The sequence below is a fragment of the Lathamus discolor genome, chromosome 10, assembly GCF_037157495.1.
Source record: "Lathamus discolor isolate bLatDis1 chromosome 10, bLatDis1.hap1, whole genome shotgun sequence".
Taxonomy (NCBI): Eukaryota; Metazoa; Chordata; class Aves; order Psittaciformes; family Psittacidae; genus Lathamus; species Lathamus discolor.
The window spans coordinates 13,374,461-13,397,550 of NC_088893.1; the positions used below are offsets into that span (position 1 = coordinate 13,374,461).

Below are 23,090 nucleotides of genomic sequence, written 5' to 3' on the forward strand. Positions count from 1 at the left end.
AGCACAGATTTGTATCTTCAGCTCTCTCCCTGCAGGCAGGGATGTACTTTACTCACAGCAAGGCACCAGCTAAGAGCTCTTTATCCCCCTGCTCTTGTAAGCAGGGCAGAGCCATGTAAAAGGCAGGAAGCCACCTGGGAGCACTTTCATTTCCATCCCTGCCCATAATTATTTTCACCTCTAATCCCAGTTTTCAGCTCGCTGGCAGCCACAGCTCACTCACAGGGATGGAAGGGAATACTGATCTTGGAAAACAAACCCAAAACATGCAGAACTGCCAAACAGAAATCAAAAGCAGGGGTCATGTGTCTTCCCCAGGCTTGTAATTGCCTCTCCTGATGCAGTTTGCATCATCATCTAATCACTGTTGATATTCAGAAGATCTTTGAAACATTGCACCTTTCCAGGAATAACAAAGAATGAGTAACTCCAGACCCAGAACCAACATTTCTTCTGGGAAAGTTCCTCTCTCAAGCACATTTCAGCTTCAGAGAGCAGTGAGTCACCTGTTCAAAGTCTCTCCTTACCAGACCCAGTGCCACGTCTGTCCCCTCCTGGCCACAGACTTGAGCTGCTCCCCTGACTGGCGCTGGCTTTGCCTCTCCCTCCTGCTCTCTCACCAGACTGACAGGGGACACCCCTGAGCTGTCTGTAATGCAGGGGCATTCAAAGAAGAGCCTGTCTTAATCGATTGGGAGTTCAGCACGAGGTTGAAGTCTTTCAAAACCCAGTTCCTGCTCTCATCACACAGCTTAGAAAATGTTAAAAAGTTGATGGACATCGCCGCAGCATCAGGGTTGAAAATCTGCTGCTCGCTGGCTTTGGCTTAAACCAGTAGTTTAAATGTGCAAGAAATCACAGAATTAAAGACAAAACCCCTCAGTGCTAAACTATCAATGTGTACTGCAGGCCAGGATCCAACATTTCATACCATACGCCAATGTGTCTCTAATGCAGACCCTGCTGGGGACCAGTGATGGTCTTGTTGGGGAATGCAGACAGAGGAAAAACAGAAAGCACCGAACAAGCCAGCAAACAAAACTACCTGGCTTGTTTGGGAGACATACTTCTCCCAGGCAGAAGCTTTTAGGGATAACGTTCCCAAATCACTTGAAGATCCCTGCCCATCCTTCCGTATTGGTTGCTATGGTGAGGGATGACGGAGCCCCAGACGGGTATAATATGAAGCAGAGCACAGGGAAGGGATTTCGCAGAGGCAGGAGGGAGGAGAGCAGTTGGGAAGAGGGGAAGGCACCGCCTGCTTGTGGCCACGCTGCTCCCCAGCACTGACAGGAGGTAAGTGGCTGCCCCAGCCCTGGGAGGGCTCCGCGATGGGTGCACATCCTGCACTGCTCTTCATGTAACAATGGCTGAAACGGTCATCGAGATAAGCTGATTCGTGAATGAATTAGAGGAAAGTTAAGTTATAGTGAGAGAGGGAGGAAGAGGGAAAAAAGAAACGGGTTCTATTGCATGCAGCTCTGCTTGGAGCACTGGGATGGTTGGGAGAGAATGCTGCAGCGAGCTCAGAGAGCACTTTAGCGATCTAAAGGAGTGATGTACTGAAGTGATTCGTGGCTGTTGCTAGACAGTAGTTTGTTAGTGGTCAGTGTCTTCTATCTGGGGGAGAGCTTTGTACTTATTATTCTTGTATTTGTATTTCCCTAAAGGCATTTATTTTATATTATGCCAATCTTCAGATTCCACATTTACAATCCTGATATTATATTGTGAGATGCTGCAGGAATAGAAAGAGTTTATGCTCCATTAAGCAACAAGTAAGGTACAGAAAATGCAGCAAAAACTTAAACCAGTGAATTAATCACATGCAGCTTTTCAAATGGCATTTAGGTGTAAAATCAAAGTATCTGTTGGCAGCTTCACAAGCAAGCTGGAGATAGCTTAATGATCAGTTTATGTTAATCACACTTGCAGTCTTTTCTATCCCATGGGAAACAAAAAAGCTAAGTAAGCTTCCTATACAGACAGCTAGTCAGAAAGAAGAGATTTAAAAAACCCAAAATCTAACTAAAGCATAAAGTATGCCTATGTCCCAGTTGTTATTTTGGTTTTGAAACAGGGTGATACAGTAGTCCAGGTACCAGCAGGATTCATCTTTTCTAATTTTAGCCATCTAAGACCTAGCAGCTAATCTAAGCTAGCCAGGCACAGTCCTGAGTCCAATCTAAGGGCCAGTGAAACAGGGGAAAGATTTCACTGATGTCAGTGGCCCTTGAGCCTTTATACAAATGAGGAAACTCAGCCTCTCCCTGCATCTGGTTTCAGGAGCACCATGAACATTGAAGTGCACAACATCACTTACACCAGCGCCACCGTCTCCTGGGCCATGAACAACCCCTGTCCAGAGAACTATTACCACGTCATGTACCGCCCCAACTGGAACAGCATCTTTGCTGGCTATTTACGCCAGAACTTCCACCGTGAGGAGCGAGTTCCTCACCCCCTCAGCTCCCTCGTCCTCCACCGACTCACACCATCCACCATCTATGTTCTCTGCATCACATGCAAGAACTCTTACCCCTCCGGCAACCACTGCACCACCTTTCACACTCTGGACAAAACCCCTCTGATTTTTGGTGGCTCTAAGCATGAATCTACCACCTCCATATGGATGGTGAGCAGCCTGCTGCTCCTCTGCTTCATTGCTCTCCTGGCCTACGGCTGCCTGCAGTTCTGGTCTGCACGGTGCCACCGGGCTGTGAGGCTGAAGCATCCCAATGCTAGCTCTGAAGAAGGGAGCAGCTCACTGGAGGGGCCACTGGATGATGGACTGAGAGAGGAGTTTCTGGAAGTCCCCATGACCACTGTGCTAATGAGGGGCTCCAGCTTCATAAGGGAAAGCCCATACAGCTCCCCCCACAGCTTTTTTTCCTATAAAACCAGTGATGATAAAAGAGCCATCTTGCCACAGCATGGCCTTCAATGAGAGCAAAATAAAGGGAGATCCTGCTTGGAGAGCCCTGCTTGGTTCACATTTCTCTTTCCCAGCTCTTGCCAACAGGACTGTCCGTGTGCCCATGGGGACTTTTTGTCCCACGGTAGAACATGAGGCAGGACATTGATCGCAAGGAGAAGGATTTTTGTCAAGTGACAAAAATATTCTCAGTTGCTGAGTCTTTGTACAAAGAAACCAAGTCAGGTCTCTGGGAAGGGCCAGGCTCAGCTGACTGCAGTGTCATTACCTAATCTGCATCAGTGCTGTAGATTCACTTCAGTCATCAATCAACGTGCACAACAAATAAACTCCACTCAAGTAGATTCACACTTGAGTCATCCTCCCCTAGCATCACACCCCAAGCCCTCAGAACACCTGTATAAACAGTCATTGCAGCCGGACAAAAGAGGTATTGTCAGTATCAAGTAGTCTCTTTTGCACACACAAGTATTTTAGTAATTCTCATTGTGAACTCACAAATGGGATTCCTGAAGTGGTACCTTTCTTGGGGAGAAGCATTGCTTTGGAGCTCCACCTTGCTCTCCTCTATCTGCATTTGGGTGGATGCGACTTGGTCTCAGCGCCAACACCAAGCACAGAGCAGTGTCAGCATTCCCTAACATGGGCATATTATGGAGAAGAATATGGGAAAACAATAGCAAAAGCACACTGAATCTGCTTCTTGCATGGCTTTTTGGTTTCACACGGCAATGTGACCCTGCAAATTTGCACCCACCATTCTGTTAATGAAGCAGTTCTTGCATTTCTTTCTTCCTAAATAAATACTTCCAACATCCACGCCTTCTGGCTGTTGTGGCTCATTTACTGACCTTGGATCCATAGAGGTAATATGGCTGAACATTGGCTGGCTTGTCCCGCTGGGGTTCCTGTGTGAATGGAATTGCTGTCCTCACAAACCTACAGTGGGCACGGGAGACAGGGAGGAAAGTGGCCAGAGCCTGGTTAGTTGTGTTGAGTGCAGATATGGCATGGCCCAGGATGAACTGCAGTTGCAGGCTAATTAGAAATTCATCACAGGCACTGGAATGCAAACTCTGGCCTTGATCTCTTAGTGGAGTAAAACATCAATTTAACCTGAGGTTTATTCTCATTTGGGGCAGGCAGGAAACCCATGTATGAGCAGCTACCACAGCTCTGCTGCTCAGTAACCCAATCCTCCAAACCAAACTCGCTCTGTTGCTTGCACTCACTGTCTTAACTAACACTTGAATATGTTACTAACATTTTCAAGGCCAAGGGGAGCTAGTGGGCTTTAACTTAATTTTAAGTGTAACTGTTTCATCCCATAGGGAACGCAAACCTCACTGCAACGCATGTGAATTTAATGTGGCAGGTTTGACACTTTGAAAGAAGAGCAGCGTTTCCAGTGCCCCCTTGTCTTGCTTTTCATCCTCACCTGTTGGTGGATCCATTGTAACAGTAGTTGGGTAGAAAGTCAAAGTTGAGCTCCCAGAAGACATGGAGGGTGATGCGCCCATAGGGTGCGGACACATTGTGGTTGGCCTCCCGGAACATGGCATCAAAGCTGTCCAAAGTCATGTGCTTGCACAGCAACCTGTGAGTCAGGCGATTTATTTCCAAGAGCCACTCCAGCTCCTGCAGCACATAAAGCAGCAGCAAATGCAACGTATTACCAAGATGACAATAGAAACAGCTCATTGCATTGCCAGGGGAATGATTTTATACCCACACCCACACAGAACTTTTCAGGTGAGGATGTAGCAAATGCTAAAGGCATCAGTTTAACCCAGTGGCCAAGGCAAATTGCACTTCCTTCCACTCAAGAGGGTGCTGGTCTGGTATCTCTAAAACCTGCAGGAAGCAAAACGAGTTTGTTCCCCACTGAGCGCTGCCTGGCTTTCACATCAGAATCCTCCAAAGGTGAAAACTAGTAATTTTACACTGCTTGACTCTGATGCTCCTGTAACACATCAGACAGCAAGTCCTGTACATGCACAAGTGATGCCTCAGCCACCTTCACCCAACAGGGGAATCAAAGCCAGGATTTCCTTCTCCCAGATTACAGAACTCTCTTATGTGAGCTCTGCAAAATCTAACTGCTGACTGTCATCTTCCGATTTACGCAGACACTTAATGGTCCAGTAATAATGCAATTAAAGTTGCCTAAGTAGAAATAGTAGAGACTCGGCAGCATAAAGGAAAATACATGGCTGGCTGAAACCTGCTGTAGGTGGGTCTTGGAGCAGAAGTCAGTTAACTGTATCCATAGCACTGTACCATTCTCTCTATTCATACTCACAGTCAGTTAACAGTTCTTACCACTATGGATGTCAGGTCCTCACTCTCAAAGCGGCTAATGGCCTGGTCTAATGATTTGTACATCGCTGCTGAGATACGCTGGGTAATGAGCCTGTTCAGGTCAATTGATCTACCTAGCAACTGGAAAAAAGGACAAAAGACATTTGCATGTTATATACAGATGGGGAAAAGGTACTTTAGTTTTTTTGTAACAGACACAAATCAAAACCAAACATCTGCTTAAATGTGAAAGTGGTGATGCAAATGCCTCAGTTAAGCTTATCATTACTTAAGGAGGAAGGAGGGAAATGTGGAGCATAACTTCTTTTCCCCTCAGGCCCCGTGCCCCGAGCATGGTGTGTCAGAAACAGGTTGGTTCAACCCTTCTCATTCCAGCACCAACCTCAGTTGAGCCCAGCACTAGGATGGTAGCCACCAACAAAAGGCTAATAGATCAAAAGCTGTAAGTACTGTAGTCTACTGCTTGCACTGTACCTGGACATGCCTCTGCTTGAGCAGTGTTTCGTAGCGGTTGGATGGTGGGTAGGGAATAATCACCCCATAATTCTTACATTCGGCCCGGAAACGTTTGTCCAATAAAACACTGAAAAAAAGGAAGCAGTGTCAGGAAAAAAGAAACACACACTATCAGCTTCCCTCTGGATCTTTTCCAGAGTTGTTTTAGTCTTTCTTTTCACCTTGCTCTGAATGCCAAGAAATTTCCACATATTATTAACTACTTAAACCACTAAATCACAGAGCAGCAGTTGTTATCTGGGGAACGCCATAGTGTTGTCCATCTTTCTTTGCTTTTATGGTTACAACATTCAGCAAGATAAAAGACTGTGCTGAAAGGTATCACTAGTGCCAGGTACTGGGGTTGTCCCACAGGTGTGCTCCCTCCTTGAAGATCTGCTGCAGGAGCATTTGGTTGATGATGGTGACTGCTCTCCTTCCATAAGGCCAAACCTGATCTAGAGACAAAACTCCTTGCAGAGTTACACTGGAGACTTCACCTTTGGGGACATGAGACGAGGACTCTCACTAGAGTTCATCCATGTTCTTTAAATTGGTAAGAAGGAAATGTCACAAAGGGCCTAGCTCCCTGTAAGGGAGCAAGTGACTCTGCAGAAGTTCCACAGCCAGCTGGTCTGATGTGTGATCTAAGATACTGAGTTACCCTTCTCACTTTTACAAGTTCTTCTGCTTTACTAAGCTGAGGACAAGTGCATGTTCCTACTTCCTACAGATGGGAGGCTTTCACTCATCTGCCTTGTACACAAACAGAAGTTAAGCAAGGACATGTTTTCAATAGGCTTGGTTTGCTTTTCTGCCGCTCTCACAAACTGTACTCAGAAAGCTACTTAGGATAACAATTACTATTTTTCACTTTTAACCATGTCTTCTTGCCACCATTAATTCATTTCCATATCTACTCTGGTCTGACGTGGACAGCCAGCTCTGTGGGACAGGGATGATCTGTTTTGTTGTGTGTACCTGCAGCAGTTATTCCCTGAGGGAAATCTTTTGGTTAACAGCAATTTGGATACAGTGATTATCATCAGTCGTCATCAGCAGTAAGGTTCTCCTACCTGCCAGCCATTGCTTTATAATAGGCAAAGATCTGATCTGCCAGCTTATACACAAATTGATCAAAGCATAAATTCACCTGGGGGAGAAAAAACAAGACTTTGTGAGGTTGTACCAGCACAGAGCAGCTCCTTCCTACGCATGCAAGATCAATACAGCTCAACACAGAGCTCTAATTTAATATATACATGTATGTCACGCTATCTAAAAACTGCACTGCGGTTCTCACATACTGAAGTTAAACAGAAAATTGCAGTTACATTCCTCTCTTATAGTTTCTGCATATTCTAACAGGGCCTGCTCCCCCATCATCGATCATCTCTGATTTCTCATTTTCCCCTGATGTCTCATAACATCAGACAGATTCTTCCATGGTCCCAGTGTTTGACAGCCTTTGGCTTCCATGGTTCCCCATGGGTACAGCGAAGCTGAAGCTCTCAATCAGCAAAGTCTGTAAGATCTAGGTAAATTCTGATCTTTTGAAAACTTCTCAGTCTGATGGGGTACTTTTTTTGAGGTGCCTATGATGAATTCACTGAACTGCTGGGGGGATGTGAAACAGGGCAATGCGACCCCAGTGAGCTATTTCTATATAGTAAAGACGAAGAGAACTTACTTCAGCTTCAATTTCATCATATAGGAACTGCTTTTTGAACTTGGTCAAGGCATAGTATGCGCTGTCATTATAGAGATCCAAGGGGTACAGTACATACCTGAGGGCAAGAAGACAGATCATGTCTTAAACTGACTCTGGAGCATATCAGCATAAAATGCAACCGGTGTATGCACCCTGCTCATTGCAAAAAGTGGCTTTTCTCTGGCTTCACTTCTATCGTTTCCACTCCCTCTAGCCCCTCAGATACTCCCTCTTGCTCTTCACGTCCCTCTGGAAGCAGCTACAACAGATCTGGATTTGAGCTAACTGTGACTTGTTCAATCAAACACTTGCCCTTAAGAAAGCTTTCACCCTGCCCTCACTCTACAGAATTCTCTGACAGTGTTCATAAAATGGAAAACAAAGTTTTCCTAATGAGGAGGACATTATGAACATAATTACACTTGCATAACAGCAATGCCTCTCAGTACTTATCACATATATGAATAAAAATAGTGTTCAGGTGCCTTAGCCAGGGCCCACATCCCTTTGGTTGCACATGCTGTCTGATCGCTGCATGCAGATGACGGTACCATATCCAAATACGGTTTATGATGCCTAAGTAAGAGCCAGTACCAGTGTGCATCTGCTAACAAGGTACTCATATAGTACCTATCCATGCGGCGGCCAGTCAGGAAACATCTGGTTTCCCTCCCACAGCACAAATACTGTTCATTACCAGCCTACCCTTTTGAAAACAAAATCCCAAGCCCCAGCACATGCACAGCCCCAACACAGCCCATCAGCTCTTACTCCATCATGGAGGGTTCTTTGGTTTCCAGAATATGGTCCGTGAGGATCCAGGGCATGGACATTTCAATGGGGAACTGGATGCGGCGGCCCATGGTCAGCTCCAGGAAGAATTCCCGGAACCAGAGCTGGGACAGGTCACAGCACTGCTGCAGTGCTTCTGAAATGCAGAGGAGATCCCCCCGGCGGGAGGGCACCCACGTTATTCCCATGGGGATGGCAGTGAGGGGAGAGCACACGAGGCAGCTCCTGCAGCCTCATACTGGACTGGGTTTGGGTATGGAATATTTTCATAAAATATCTGTTTTTAAACCCAGAACATGTCCATGCTGCCTGAGCACTCTGTAATGAAGCAAGGATCATTCCTTTTGCTCTAGAACTCCAACGAGAACATGTCATGGCCTGCAGTTACTCTGGAAGATTTCTGCTGTTCCCAGAAGTTTGTCTGGGGCAGAAAGAAAACTCCAGCCCTAGAAAATAAACTGCCACCTATTCCTGTTTCATATTGCTAACCCATTCGTGTTCACATAATGATTATTGCCTAAAACACACCTGAATCAGGCAGAAGTTGGACATTTGGATAAAATCAAGGAAAATCTTCTGCGTATTCAATAAGGAGCAAAACTGATCTATGCTTTTCTGAGCATGCAAGAGTTGGATTCAAGCCTCCCCCTGCCATAACCTCACCGCTGATGTTGAGAAGGTGGGTGAAGAAGAAGGACTGCTTGTGGAACTCCTCAATGGCCAAGACTATCGGCCCATCCAAGCTGCTCCTCAGAGTCTTCTTTGAGCCACTCTTGTCTGCTATAAGGGACTCCAGCATGGTCCGCACCATGTAAAGCTGTGGAAGAAACAGTCGACATGCAGTTATCACCCTGCAGTGAGACACCACCGCATACAGCTGTAGTGCTCTGCAATAAAAATTAATACCTCTTCCATGAGCTACTCTCCTTCAGAACTAGAAATAATCACACCCTCAAAAAAGGAGGCTTTGGGAACTGTACAGCAAATTAGGCATCAAAGCAACATTTAACACACAACAGTGTGATGATTTTGTGGAACAGGCCACGGAAACAGCTGCTAATCCACAGCGTGGGAGACTCCTGTAAGACCCTTAACCCCTTACACAGGAGACGGATGTTTACATACCTGTGTACTTGAAGGTCCTACTGCTCGTCTTGGGACTTTAATATCAAATCCACCTTTAGGATCCTTCTCACCTCTCAGGCAAGGATCATTTGGAGGCTCTCGACCTCCCTCCCAGTCACAGATCGTCTTCCGAATTGCCTGAAGGACACTGGAATAGGTGGGAGAGTGAAAGTAGTGCTTAAGCTTGATTCAGCTGCAAGATGAAAATATGAACTGGTGTGCACTTAGAGAGGAAAACTGTCTGAGGTGGGGACATACACTGTTGTCACTGGGGGAATGAGAAGTTACCTTAGAAAGAGCTACTGGCCAAGGTACATGGCTGGTTGTATACCCTGAGGTGTATGCAGGGCCACATGCTTATAGTATCACATAAATAAATACATGGGCTTTGTGTTGCATTCAAGAAGGACAGACTGACCTGATCAGAACGTTCTTCTTCTTCCTGACTGCCTGCCTGAGTGGCTCTCGCAGGGTCACCTGGGCAAAGTCCTGCAGGGCTGCATAGATAGTGTTGCGGATGGCTTGGTTAAACACACTCTCCATTCGGCCCATCAGCACTTGCAGACCTTTGATCATGGCAATTACCTGAAGCAGAAATTAAAAATGGATGTATTTGCTATTTTTCCATTGTAGGAAGAGGCCCATAAATCCAACATTAAGAGGATGTGGGACTGAACTAATTCTACTCAAGTAATTTAGGTCCAGTAATTAGGTGGCTGGGGTTTTTGACTGCTTAACTGCTTTACAGATCACAACAAGCTGAGGAGAGCATTTACATCACTAGTTTCTCGCAAATGGTCCTTGTCCCTTGGCAGGCTGTTTCCACCCCTGATCTCTTGACATCTTTAATAGCACATAATCTCAGGAAGCTGCACATACTCCGTATGTGGATGCACTGTGTGGCTTCCATAGACCAGCATCTGCAGCAGTGCACAGTGCTCCTTGTACAAGAGTACAGAGACAATTCCCAGGAGGGAGTGAGCCACAAGAATTAAGGTGCTATTCAAACCACCGAAGGAAAGATGAAGGTGTAGGGGCTTCCACAGCCAGGTTCACTTGTGCTTGCACAGTGTCTGAATGTAGCTCCAGATCTTGCTCCAGACCACACTGCTCTGCACGGCTGCTGCATTGGTTTTGCACGGCAAGGTTTTAGTAGTGGGGGAAACACTACAGAAGTGGCTTCTGTGACAAGCTGCTAGAAGCTTCCCTCTGAGATGGACCCGCCACTGGCCAAGGCCTAGCCCATCAGCGACGGTGGGAGTACCTTTGGGATAATGTATTTAAGAAGAGGAAAAAGAAACCTCCACGCTTGCACCTGAGAGGAATGAGAATATGCGAGAGAAACTCAGATTCCCCTGCAGTCCGTAGTTCTGGGCAAACTAAGGGCCACAGGGATGTCAGAACCCTTACTCCCATGGGGATGAGGAACTGGCCGAGTACTGTGAAATGCCCTTCCCTCCTTTTCCCTTGGCCTAAGGAAGATAGACAGGAAACCAGCCCTGGCTGGTTCTTACTCTTCTGTAGTTGGCACCAACCTCCACAAAGGCAAACTTCTCTTCACTTGTGTAGTTATACCGTGTGGCTCTCTCATACTCTTCTGCTGTTCCTGGGCAATCCTTGTTACAGAATTTATCTGTGGGATGAACCAGCTTCCAAGAGTACTAAAAGATGGAAAAGACACTGTCAACAATGAGTAAGAAGCCAGGCTGGAAAGACTGAAGAGGGCCCTATGCCAGGAAAACACTCCCTAGACATTACTACAGTTGTTTGACATTTGTGTGGGCTTTATTATCACAGTACTGAATACTGGTTTAGTTTATCTGGGAGGTTACCAGTCATATTGGACTTTTGACATCCATGGACTTGTGTTGAAATGTGGTTTAAACTTTGCAAGTTAAGAATTTCCATCATCATCTGAATTGCAGTTTTAGTTGCTCAAGGCCCAGAGTCATCCCAGTCAGCTTTTACTACTTAACCAAGGTGTTCAGGTTAGGACAACAGTCACACAGTCCCCTCTAACATTGGACACCCCAATACCTGCAAAAAGTGGTCAGGTCCAGGGTGAGATGATCAAGCTGTCTTTCTCCATTTGGTACAGAGGGTGTTCAGGGTCATTAGCTGCCTGATCTTAGCATGTCTGTTAATGGCTTAAAGCTAGGTGGCATGAAAGCAAGATCACCTTTCACAGGCTTTGTTACACGCCATGTTCATGCTCACCTGGGAAGAGGAGGATGTTACACGCTCAGCGCTTCCATGACTGCACTCACCACTTCCATGACGTGGGCACTCCACTTGGACAGCAGCTGCAGGCCCCGTAAAGCGAGATCAAAGAGCTCCCTGTACTCTTCATCTGATTTCTGGCTGTCCAGTCCTGAGCCAGTGACCACCTGGAGAAGATCACATCACGTCAGGGCTCAGCAACCTGCTGCAGAGGCTTCACTGAGCCAAACAGCAGCCACAGATTGCTCTTCAAATCCCAGCTAAAACGAATTCCCCATGACCTTAAACAATCAAGATAAAACTGAGCAGTGCATATATTGTCCCTCAGGAAAAGGAGTATAACTTGGCAAGGCTCTTTTTACCCAGGCAGTCAATTTCCTACAGAAAAATGAGTCTGACCTGTCACCTCAGAGCAAATAACTGACTGTTTTCATTCCACTTTCCCATTCCTTTTTGATAACCTAATACTACTGAAATCCTTGAGAGTCCTTTCCTGATTTAAAGACAAACCAAGCATTTACAAATGCCAAAAAGAAAAGGATTGAGAATGCCAACAATTCATTAAACTAACCCTGGTGAATGAGGATCATACATCTGCAAAAACCAGTCACAGGTTTTGTGCATCAGAGAGGGTGCAGGCATTCAGTAGTGACAAAAACTGAGATGCTCTCGTGAACTTCCCTTGAAGCCCTGACCAAAAGCTCTGTGTAACAGAAAAGACCCACTTGCAAGTCATGGCTGTTCTGCCACCTGGCTCTTCATAAACACTTAGCTGTGAAATCTTTTCTGCTTCTTATTTTAACAAAGCTGTGGCCAAAGATCAGAAGCTGTTGCAGTAGATCTTCTGGTGCATAGGACTTTGGACCTGCTGGGGCCTTTCATAACCTGCTTTTTAATGGCTGGATTGAGAAGTGGTTTGTTCCATCTGTGTCCTTCTTCCCTCCCCACTGTATGTCATTGGCAAACCATACTCCTGCTACTCTTGTTCTCTACCAGCCCCACCTATCTAATGAGCCTGACAATGGCAATTCCTTGCTGAGCTTACCTCGCTGTTGCTGTAGCGAGCGAGCTCTGAGATGAAGCGGATGTGGTCATCTCGTATCTGGACCATCTGCTCACAGATGTTGTACTGGGGACTGATGCTGCTTTGAGTGCACGTCCACCTAGGCAAAAAAAGCAAGGGTTCAAGGACAGGACATGGGCTCCACTCAGACACCCCCAGGGACAAAGCCTTGTGCTCAACTTCCCTCTTCAATGCGCTCAAGATATGCCATCTTCAGGGCAAATGTCAGCCTGTGTCATCTCTCCTGTTCCCTGGTGTGTGGAGTCTTCAAGACGTGGTCTCACATAGCATGATGGGGATGCTTGCCTCACCTTTCAGCCTGAACATCTCTGCTCTATCCACCCTGAAGGCTGCTCTCCAATGCTGGGCTCACCTACCCCATGGGCAGAGATGGCTATTTCCCAGGCCATTGTTGGACAAGCTTTCAGGGAAGGATGAACTGCAAAGACCCAGCATCATTTGCATCCTTTCTGCTAAACCTAAGGATAATCATCTCCTTAGAGTTCATCCCTCCAGGTCTGAAGCAGCTGGCTCATGCTGCCTTCTCCTGCAGGAAAGAATCTGTAAGAGGCCAGAAAGGGAACAGCCCTCTCACTTTGCTTTTGGTCTGATTCACACTGCCAGCTCAGTGAACAATGTGGAGTATAAATGACGAGCAGAATATGATTAAATGAATGAGATTTTAATTTGCATTGAACAGTGTAATGATGTCCTAAAAGGAGGCAGCACTCCCCTTCCAAAGGCACAGTCATATGAAGAAATGGTGTAAATCAGGTCTATTTAATTAAAGATCTAATTTTCCCCTGTTCTGCATTAGTCACAGACATGGAACCAGAATGGCTCCACCAAAACGCTTAGTGCAAGCAAACACCTCTCAGTGAGACCTCATGTGTTATTCTGTGATCACAACGTAAAACTTCAGATCTTGCTTCCCCCCCCCACTAAAAAAAATAGTTGCCCATCTTATGATGGATATAGTCATCTTCTCCAATCTAGACGGGCAGTACAAAAGGAAGGTGAGAAAACTGCCTCTGATATGAACATAGACATAGACACAGTTAACTGTGAGACACTTGTCGCCAATATTTGTGGTGGTAGAAGGTCCTGGAAGTGCTGGCCCATGTCATCCCTCATGAAATCCATCCTCCCACAGTCCCATTGCTTCACTCTTACCCGTTTCAATGTCCTGTGCTCCCCACCGGACAATCGGCAGGTTAGCAGGAATGGCCAGGGCAGCACCAGCCCTCCCTGCCACACACAACCTAGTCCATAGTGCAGAGACAAAGTGCCATGCAGGAAAAACACCACTTAATTCCACTTTCATGGAGACACGGAGGGAAAGAAAGTGACAAAAAACAATATTAGTGAGAAACGGGGACTATATGGAACCACCTTGGCAGAGTTAGTGTTGGGAGTCCCATGCAATTTGCTGGGAAAGCAAGTGAGTGAGGAAGAAACATTGGTTAGTAAGGTACAGCACACAGACCTGGTAAGACAGATTTCAAGACAGACATTAAAACTGTGCACAGGTAAACAGCCCGCGAGCTACCCTGGTTTGGAGATGAGAAAATGAACGCAGCTGACACACATTCCATTGAAATGTGCTTTCTGAATGATCCAGGATAAAAAGGTGCAAAGTTTTAGGCAATTTTTCCCTTTTAAATTGAGTTTCCACAAATACTTTTTAAATTTGAATTTTGTAGAACTTTAGGGTTTGGGTTTTTTTTTCAATTTCAATTGAAAACCTTTTGCTCAGGAAGTTCCGTCACACTGTTGCCAAGCTTTTCATGAACGATTAATGGCACTTTTCAACCAGCCTTTGGGAGGGCAGGGGGGGGCTGTTCCTGGGCAGAAAAGCCAGACCCTCTGGGGTGGAAAGGTTTGAGCAAAGGGGAGCAGCGAGATGAGCCTGCAGGTTAGTTCCTGTACTGCTGAGACAGCTCAGCTAGGCTGCTTCTTGCAGGCACTGGAGAAATACGACTTTCATGCAGTATGGTCCCATAGGTGAAAGACCACTCACTGGTGGAAGCCAGGCTGCCACCAGCCATCACAGCCAGACACAGCTCAGGTGGGCTTTGCTTACGTGTGGTTGCAAACACCATTGCAAGGATATCCAAACCTAACACCAATTCTTCTAGCAATAACTGATGCAAAACTACAAAGTCAAGTGGGGCCGCATGCCTGGTACGATGGGACACAACATCTGCAAATCCATCTGAGGAGAGAAGCAGACTGCCTGCAAACCCAGGCTGGGAAGCAGTGCTTTACAACACCACACCACTTCTGAGCTCTCCCATACAGACTCAATTTCTGCCCTTCTCCCACAATATTAATTGATTTCCAGTGTATCTGAGCCTATGGCTCAACCCACTGCCAATCTTCATGAAACCTGCCTGAGCTACAGGAGACACCCTGTCTGCTGCAAAGGGATCCACTGCTGTGTTCATGCTCTGGAGGATTTTGTCCCTGGGCTCAAAAATGTGGATTAAAATCTCTCCAGAGCAAGGACACGCTGCTCGCACTCACACACCTCGCAAGCACTCAGCCCTGACCCATGCGCCAGCCGCCTTTCCTTCCTCCTTCCTTCTGCCTCACTGCTGGCCACCAAGCATCCTCCCAGCCCTTGCCAGCGGGAACAGAGGTACAGGCATGCCCACTGCCCTGCCTGCACATGGGGGTACGGTTACATGGAGCTTTAGAGCTGGCTGCACACGCGCTGAGGGGCTGGTGAGGACATCTGCCCATGCAGGGACAGGGAGGTACACACGTGCACACGGAGCTGGCACACCAAGACTCACACCTCACAGGGACACACACGGGTACCAGTGCACAGACCTCACTCACATCAGACAGTTGCAGCTCCCATGGCTTTCGGGACACACACAGAAGCCAAGAGACATTATGGCAGGCACTCACTTGGATTTGTTCTCCTCATAGTGAGCACTGGTCTTAATGTATCTGGCCAGTTCTATCTGCATATCGCCGAATAAAGGAACCACCTGCAGCTGCTGGAAAAGAAAACAAAAGATGGTTGAAACACAGCAGAGAGTGCCCGTGGCCCCAGCGCAACACAAGGGACTGTGAGACGGCATCCTGCATCTCTGGAGCTACGGGAAGTGTCAGGCTGTTTAAAGCAAGGTGCAAACCTAGACCTGGGGTCATTTCACACCTAGGAAGTGACTGAAAACGATCACACAGCTTTTTGTGTGAGCAAAATCACCCCTGTGAGTGCTCTGGAGCCCTGGACTCACAGACAGTTGGCTGGCTATGGCCAGAATGGTTCAGTGCTGTAACCAGCCTTAGGAAAAGGTCTTTTACAACAAAAAGAGAGAAGCATATTGCTGAGCAGGTCTTATTGCCTCCCATCATAATCCTCCAAGAGAGCAGAGGGATGAAAAGCCACCATGCTGGTATTCTGTCAACACATTGCATGGCTCCCTTCAGAGAGAAGCTGCAGGCTGCTTTGCTGCCTGGACTCCCAGGGATACAGCATCTTTCCCCAGGGAGTTAGATGTGTCTTAAAATTTCTCCACAAAGAGAAAGACACAGGTGATATAACATGGTTTTGCTCAATCTTTACATCTCAGGAGGATATGGATGCAAAATAAACTCCAAGTGCACTGAATATACCCCAAGCTCAAACAGGTCCCTGCCCCACTAAGCTTTCATCTGCAAACAAAACTGAACCAAGAGCTACTGACTTTTCTTCAATAAAATATAAAGCTTCAACTTCATGCAGCTACAAAAGCCTTGCCCCAAAATGCAGGGAAGATGGTGGCAAATTCCCTGTCCCATCATCACATACTTCTCAGGCTGACTTCTATGGAGGATGTGTAATGCTGTCATCAGGGACTCCCAGTGGCGCTTCCATAAAAGGTTTAAATGAAGGGGTAGTTCATTTTCACTACTCAAATTCCTGGTCAATCCACTAGAAATTTAATCAGAAGGCAATAAGCAGATGTAGTAAGAGGAGTATTTGGCCTTTTCTTATTGAGTTCTGATAGTCTGGAGTGGTATTTAACTGCTTAGGTGAGACCGCAGCAGATATTGGAGAAGTGCAAATGGAAAAAAAGTTGGAGAGAAGAAAGTTATTCCATGCAGTGGAAAACATTTTACCTGATTCACTGATGGCTCACAGCACTTTGCATCTGTTTGAATGCACCAAGATGACCACACTCTATAGATTACACTGAGGGCTTGCTTTAAACTAAGAAGATTCAGTTGAATTAGCAAAGCTGAACCAGGGAAAAGTTGGAAGACAATGAGTGATGACATGATAAGTCACCTCTGCAGAGCTGCAGTCCTCAGTAGTCTCTGCAGTGCCTGGAAAGAATTCACCCACCTCATCATCACCCTGTCCATGAGGTTATGGCATCTGTCCATAGTTTCCTATGCAGACATTTCAGCCCTGCTCTCAGAGCTGTCTTCAGGAGATGATGCAAATTGGGGTAAATAGGTCCCCAGCTCGCTCTGCATGAGGATGCACCAACCTTTAATGAAACCAGCTCTCTGGGCTTGCCCATTCCCTCCCCTTGCACAGACCCAGGGCATCATCAATAAACTGCAACTCAGAGCAATAAGCAGAGAGGCATCCTCTACCCTGTCACAACCAACCTGTTCTTTCAGGCTCCTGGGTAGAGAGGCAGGGAGAACCCACTCTGCTGAGAGTGATGGGGAAGAAGCGCTCTGTCCCTCCCAAAAATCATCATAATCTCATTTTTCCTGATGTGGAACAAATGTTGGTAACAAAAACTGATCTTCTCATCTCAGGAGAAAGATTAATACAGTGGAGGGAAAAGGAATCTGGAAGGCTCAAGCTCAGTAGGTCTATAAGCAAAGCAGTTGTTTCATCTGGGAAGTTATTCTGCGATCCTTCTGCTATAACTGTTATTCTTTGCTGCCAACACCTTTGTCCCTTGCCAGATTCCACCATGCCTCCTAGGGCTGACCTGCGCCAGACCTGAAATGCCCCCTAGACCCTCCTGGAAAGGAGGCATCATTTCCCTCTGTGAATGATACAGGTGGTGCTGTGCAGGGTCCATCTGCCAGCGGCGATCAGTGGCTCACAGACACCAGATGCCGGGGAGAAGCAACAGGGTTATCCAAAACTTTTCTCATGCTGAGTAGCCCCAGGATGCAGCCTGGCCTCCAGCTGTGGACCAGCCCGTGGCTGGACTCAGCTGCACATGTGCATGGGAGGTTGCATGGCTGCTTCCCAGTGCATCCAGTTCTCTTTTCCCAAAATCCAGACACCAGATAAAAGAGGTTCATCAAACCACCAGGTGAGCCCTTTGAAGAATTCACTGAGCACCTCCACATCCCAGCCAATGCAAGCTTTCAAAGTTTTTTCTGTCCTATAGGGAGCACAGTTTACACATGCAGTAAGACTGCCAGATCACACACTGACTGGCCAGCTGCGTCCTCTCTCCCTCAGCTCAGCAGCTTGCTGAGAGAAAGGGCAGTGCAACCATCACCTGCACAGACCTCAGCAAACCAGCCAGGTGGCTGAAAGCATGGAGCTCCTCAAGAGCCTGCAAACCTGCCTCAGATACGTGCAAAGAGACAGAAGCAACGTCTGGCTCACCCTTCCCTTGTCCACAAAACATAGTCCATGCAGTATCCCCACCCTTTGCCCCTCAGCAGGAAGCAGGTAGAGTCACTGTGGCAGGGCTGCCTAGTGAGGGTGTGTAGCATCCTCAGCTCCCAACAGCTCCCATGGGAGTAGAGCCAGCCCCAGGCACTGCTCACCCATCCACAACCTTGCTGGCACTGAGGGCCAGCATCACTTGTCTCACCCATGCTTCTGTGCTGTGCCCACAGCAATCCTAATCCTCATCCTTTGGCCAAGATAATTTCTTGACCCTTTAGGATTTTGGGACCTGTAATGATTCCTGTGGTTTGTGCAATGGCACAGGTACAGGTCGCTAATTCATGGTCTGCAATAAACTCCAGCCTCACCCAGACAGGTCACTGACCTTGAAGAATTTGTCTATTTTGCTAAGGTTGATCCTCTTCTTGGCATCCAACTTGTAAATGTTGCTGACGTTCCCATCCATGAGATACAGGCCAAACCCCATCACCTGCAGAAGACAGGAAGGTTTCATTACAGTGAAGTCAAAGACAGCTCTCCACCACTTAACATGAGGAAAGACCACTTCAAGCTCCTGTACCACCTGAGACTGTATAGAACATGCACATATCTGCAAGGATGTACATGGTAGATGGAGGACACACAATGAGTTGCTTCTGTTTTCTGTGTAAAACCACACATTAACTTTGGCAATTTGTTCCTTCTCTCTCCCACGTAACAACAACCCAAAAGCAAACCTTTACTCCTGGAGAAGAATTGAAAACTTCAAATATTCCCTTGGATTGATTTTTTTTTTCCCCTTTAATTCAGTACAAATCGGTACAGATATTCAAACTATCCACATTATCCTTTAAAGAACCTTAGCTGACTCATGCCATGGTAATGAAGTTCTTATGGTAACAGTGACTGCAATCAATCACTGTAGTAACTGGCTGACAGTAAGGATAAATATACAAAACATGTACTTAGTCCCAGGCAGGCAGAGCAACCTTGGGAAAGACTGGGGGAACAGGCAGAGATGGAGATAGAGAAGAGCATAGGAAAGGGAGAGAGGAGGAATACTTCTATGTGGGAATATGGGAGAAGGCCAGAAAGGACAGTAAAGAAATGATGGGAGATGGTCCAAATTAGAGCAGGAACAGAGGCAGCTCATGGCACTGCCCAAAAGAGGTGTCATATCAGGCACTGGGGTGAGACATCTCCAACCCATGGCCACATCCAGTCTGTTCAGCCACAAAGAAGTGAATATGGGAGGATTGAGGTACGGCAGCAGAAGACACAGAGTAACAGTGATCAGAAGGGAAACAGGAAGAGGACAAAGGCAGCTTTGCTGCTGAATGCAGATGCTCTTTCTATCTCATAACAACTTGTGTGTCCAAAGGATATAGGCTCTGCAGAGAAGGGATGTGCGTAAACCCAAAGGAGCAAAACATAAAAAGAAAAATAAGGGAAACATTGCCCTGGAGGGAATTTCATTTTACTAAAACAAAAGCGAGACTAGACAAGCACCCAGCCTCATAAGAATGGCCAAACCTCACCTTTAAGAGCATGTGTTTCTCACTGGGAGTGAGATACATCTTGTTTTCATAGTAATCCACACAGATGTTGACAATATCAGCTAGCAGTTCCTCATAGCCGGGGATGACCTCTAGTTGCTGGTGCAGACACTGAAACATCAACAGGGGCCACATTATCCACATGGACAGAGGAACAGCAGAAACCAGGGGAGAAACATATTTGAAGGGTTAAGAGTGGAATGATAAAAGGTTTCTTCAAACCTCGCCTGTGTGTTTTAATTCAGTTACCAGTAGAAGATTAACCTCACAGTACCACCTATACAGAACAACCTGACTTCTGCAGGACAGCTCCCCCCTTCAGACTGATCACGACAGCCGAACAGCAGACAGTAAGATGTAAAGGAAGATGCCTCAGAGCAGACTTTCTGACTCTTTCTTGTCTTTGTGCAGTACCTAATTAGCAGAAGCTATAGAGCCAGTGGAGTGTGGAGGGCCAAGGGGGTTGATCTGCAGTTCCCATGCAGTCGCAGACGCAGACTGGATGGATTTCCTGAGGAAAATGGGATAAAGTTCTGGCAGAAACTTCCCCTTCAAGAGCTCTTCTTACATCTTTTAGATCATCTCTGTCTTGTCATAGAGACCTTCAAAACCACTCAGGATGAACTATGAGAAGGAGATACTGCCAGAGTTACACAGCCTGACCAGAAGACCACGAGAGTCAGTGGCAACGACCCAACAGCTATGGTCAAATTCTGATCTCAAGTGCTGCCAGCCATGGCACAATCACTGCCTCTCTCTGCTCACAGAAAGGTTAAGTGGTTCAGAGAAAAGGGACCTGCCTGAGTGATGCGGTTGTGGTTTGCCAGGAACATGGAGAGGTTCTGGGACTCCTGGATGGACTGGGGGTCTGCCATCTTCCGCAGGAACTGGGCAGCTCTGGAAGGGAGAAATCCAAGGTCACCGAGGATCACTCACCCAGTATGAGACTCACCATCCATCTTCCCTGTTTGACCTGCAGCTGCAATGCAGAAGCCTCAGACTCCCCTACAGTACAGCTCTGCTTTCCTTTTTTTACCAAGAGGGAACTGAAACACTGCAGGGCTCAGAGATTTGCCTAAACTCACAAAGGGAGCCTACAACAGCACAGGAACCCAACCTCCAGCCGTGTCCACCTGCCCTCATTGTGGGTAGACCAGGCACACTGCTGTGCTCACTCCAGCTTCTCACCTCTTGTAGGCAGAATGGTCATTTTTGACGCTGCACTTCATGTTCTTCAGCTCATCCAGGACAGCAAACATGTTAATGAACTTGCCCAATGTGAGGAGATAGGCCTCGGAGACAAAGTCCTTCCTCCGCTCAGCGTGGCACAGGCGCTTCACCTCGCTGCAGAACCGCTCGATAGCCTTGCGCTGGAAGGAAGCAGGACAGGGTCATCACAGCTTTTCCATGGTCATCGCATCACCATTGGGACCCCTTTCACCCACCCACCACCTCCTTCCTTTAACAAAAGCATTTTTCTGCTGGTGATGGAGGCTCCACCGTGAACCAAAGCTGCGTAACAAATCACTGCAGACAAACATCTGCAGTGCTGGAGGGGAGAAGGTGGCTGGAACCCTCTATTTGTGCCTGCCTTGAGCGTGGCGTGTCCTGCAAAATCAGGCTCCAGGTTTTTAGGAGGGGCATAAAGGATATATAACCTAAAACCAGTGGTGAAACCCAGCTGCAGCCAGCTATAAACACCAGGAGGTGATGGGGAAAGGTCCCCAGAGCCCACAGCAGCTCAGTGCTTGCCACATGGGCATTGCTCTGTTGGGATCTAAGCAGTATTTTGTCAAGCGAATCAAGTGTAGAAACTGCTTAATTTAAGCTCTGGTGCTCTTTGGCTGCCCCCCGAGTTCAGGCGGCTGTGAGCACATCCCTGTTCCTGCTGGCAGAGCAGGAGGGTGTCCAGCTGCATGGCTGCACCCCACCACCCCAGGCACCAGCTGCGCCACCAGCCCTTGGCTCTTCCTGCCTTTGCTTCAGAGGGAGGAGCAGAAGCGAGAGCTGTGCTGGTGCTGATGGAGAAATAGCTCTTCACATCCAACAGCCAGCAGACAGGAAAAACAGGAGCCTGTGCCACCCGTTAGCTCCACATAGTGGGGACTCTGGGCCTCCATGAACTGCAGGGGATGAGGTGTGCTCATTCCCAGCTCGTATACAGGATTCTGAGGTTGAGTATGGGGCATACAGATTTTCCTTCGAAGAGGTCTCAGGTATCTGTTGGTGGCTGCAAGGAAGAGACTTAGGGGCTTGGGGACTCTCCAAGCTGGCCTGGCAGGCAAGTGCCTATCTACTTGACCACTTACTTGAAAATACATGAACTTCATCAGCTTGGTGACTTCTGGCTCCAGGACTTCCACTGTCTTCTCATAAATCTCCACTCGGTTTGGCTGTTCGTTGCACTTCACCTGCATTGCAAAGACAAATCATCCTTGTCAGCACCAGTTTCTAACACAGCCGTGGACTGCAGCAACCGCCATCTTCTTTCAGAGTGAATCCTGTCCCCATCTGAGGACAATGGAGGACCTGATGAGGAGCTTTTTCCTGAGGCAAGTTGTCATCCATCTCATTTCCAACAGTCAGGTGACAGCAGAAGAGGGTACTTCTCAGATGTGAAATTCTCTCCATGCATTATAAACAGACTCTCAGAAATAAGTCTTCTAAATGCACTTGTCTGGGGTAGAACACATGCAATATGGAGTCTGGACATGTTACACAATGTGGGGATGTTATAATGTTATCTGAGACACTGCATTGTAAAGACCCATGGACACACGAGGCACCATGCTATGGCTCTGCTATAGCCTTGCTGGGATAACTTTGCTTCTGTTGCTGACCAACAACTTGGGTGTGTATGTGGCTACCAGCAATGAAGTGAGTCACATTCACTGGCATCCTAGGAAGCTAAATTTAAGTTACCCAGTTGCCATCCATCTGATTTCCAAGCAGTTACTTGGAGTCACTGCCAAACTTTCAGGGAAAACCCCAGCTGCCCCGGGCAATGCATGCTGCTGTCCTCTGGTTTTGTTTCCAGTTGTTGCTGACACAAGGCTGTGAAGGGGTTGACAGCTCTGATGCAAATTTAGTACCCCAGCAGCTGATGCACAGAGTGTGAGGGGACAACTCAGCTGGCTTTACATGTGGGAAGATGTGAAAGTAGCTTTGCCCTCCCTGTAGGGAGGAATGTAATGTCCCTACTCTGGTGTTTCATACTGCAGTCAGGCAATACTGATGGCCACAAGGATGCAGCTCACAGCAGGGAGGTGTACATTTAGGTG

The 23,090-nt window shown here is 47.2% G+C and overlaps 2 protein-coding genes across 6 annotated transcripts in view; one reads left to right on the forward strand and one right to left on the reverse strand.

The window, feature by feature from the left end:
* Positions 1–23,090, reverse strand: part of CYFIP2 (cytoplasmic FMR1 interacting protein 2) — a 54,480-nt gene that overhangs the window by 20,217 nt on the left and 11,173 nt on the right. For 4 of the 5 annotated variants that reach the window (XM_065690590.1, XM_065690592.1, XM_065690591.1 and 1 more), the window contains exons 5-23: positions 22,119–22,220; positions 20,998–21,179; positions 20,610–20,706; positions 19,792–19,920; positions 18,639–18,743; positions 15,580–15,671; positions 12,646–12,763; positions 11,648–11,767; positions 10,916–11,041; positions 9,799–9,965; positions 9,381–9,528; positions 8,919–9,072; positions 8,235–8,391; positions 7,443–7,539; positions 6,829–6,905; positions 5,732–5,840; positions 5,258–5,377; positions 4,374–4,573; positions 3,787–3,874 (exon numbers count right to left, since the gene is read on the reverse strand). In XM_065690590.1, the coding sequence (XP_065546662.1) occupies positions 3,787–3,874; positions 4,374–4,573; positions 5,258–5,377; positions 5,732–5,840; positions 6,829–6,905; positions 7,443–7,539; positions 8,235–8,391; positions 8,919–9,072; positions 9,381–9,528; positions 9,799–9,965; positions 10,916–11,041; positions 11,648–11,767; positions 12,646–12,763; positions 15,580–15,671; positions 18,639–18,743; positions 19,792–19,920; positions 20,610–20,706; positions 20,998–21,179; positions 22,119–22,220 (2,388 nt within the window). The remainder of the gene's footprint in view (positions 1–3,786; positions 3,875–4,373; positions 4,574–5,257; positions 5,378–5,731; positions 5,841–6,828; positions 6,906–7,442; positions 7,540–8,234; positions 8,392–8,918; positions 9,073–9,380; positions 9,529–9,798; positions 9,966–10,915; positions 11,042–11,647; positions 11,768–12,645; positions 12,764–15,579; positions 15,672–18,638; positions 18,744–19,791; positions 19,921–20,609; positions 20,707–20,997; positions 21,180–22,118; positions 22,221–23,090) is intronic. The other variant, XM_065690593.1, reaches the window with a different exon arrangement.
* Positions 1,224–3,754, forward strand: FNDC9 (fibronectin type III domain containing 9). The gene is made up of 2 exons (XM_065690600.1): positions 1,224–1,296; positions 2,287–3,754. Exon 2 carries the CDS (start codon positions 2,294–2,296, stop codon positions 2,945–2,947), a length of 654 nt encoding a protein of 217 aa, XP_065546672.1. The 5' UTR covers positions 1,224–1,296; positions 2,287–2,293; the 3' UTR covers positions 2,948–3,754.

Coding starts and splice junctions, on each gene's coding strand:
- FNDC9 (XM_065690600.1), top strand. CDS start 2,294: ATGAACATTGAAGTGCACAACATCACTTACACCAGCGCCACCGTCTCC.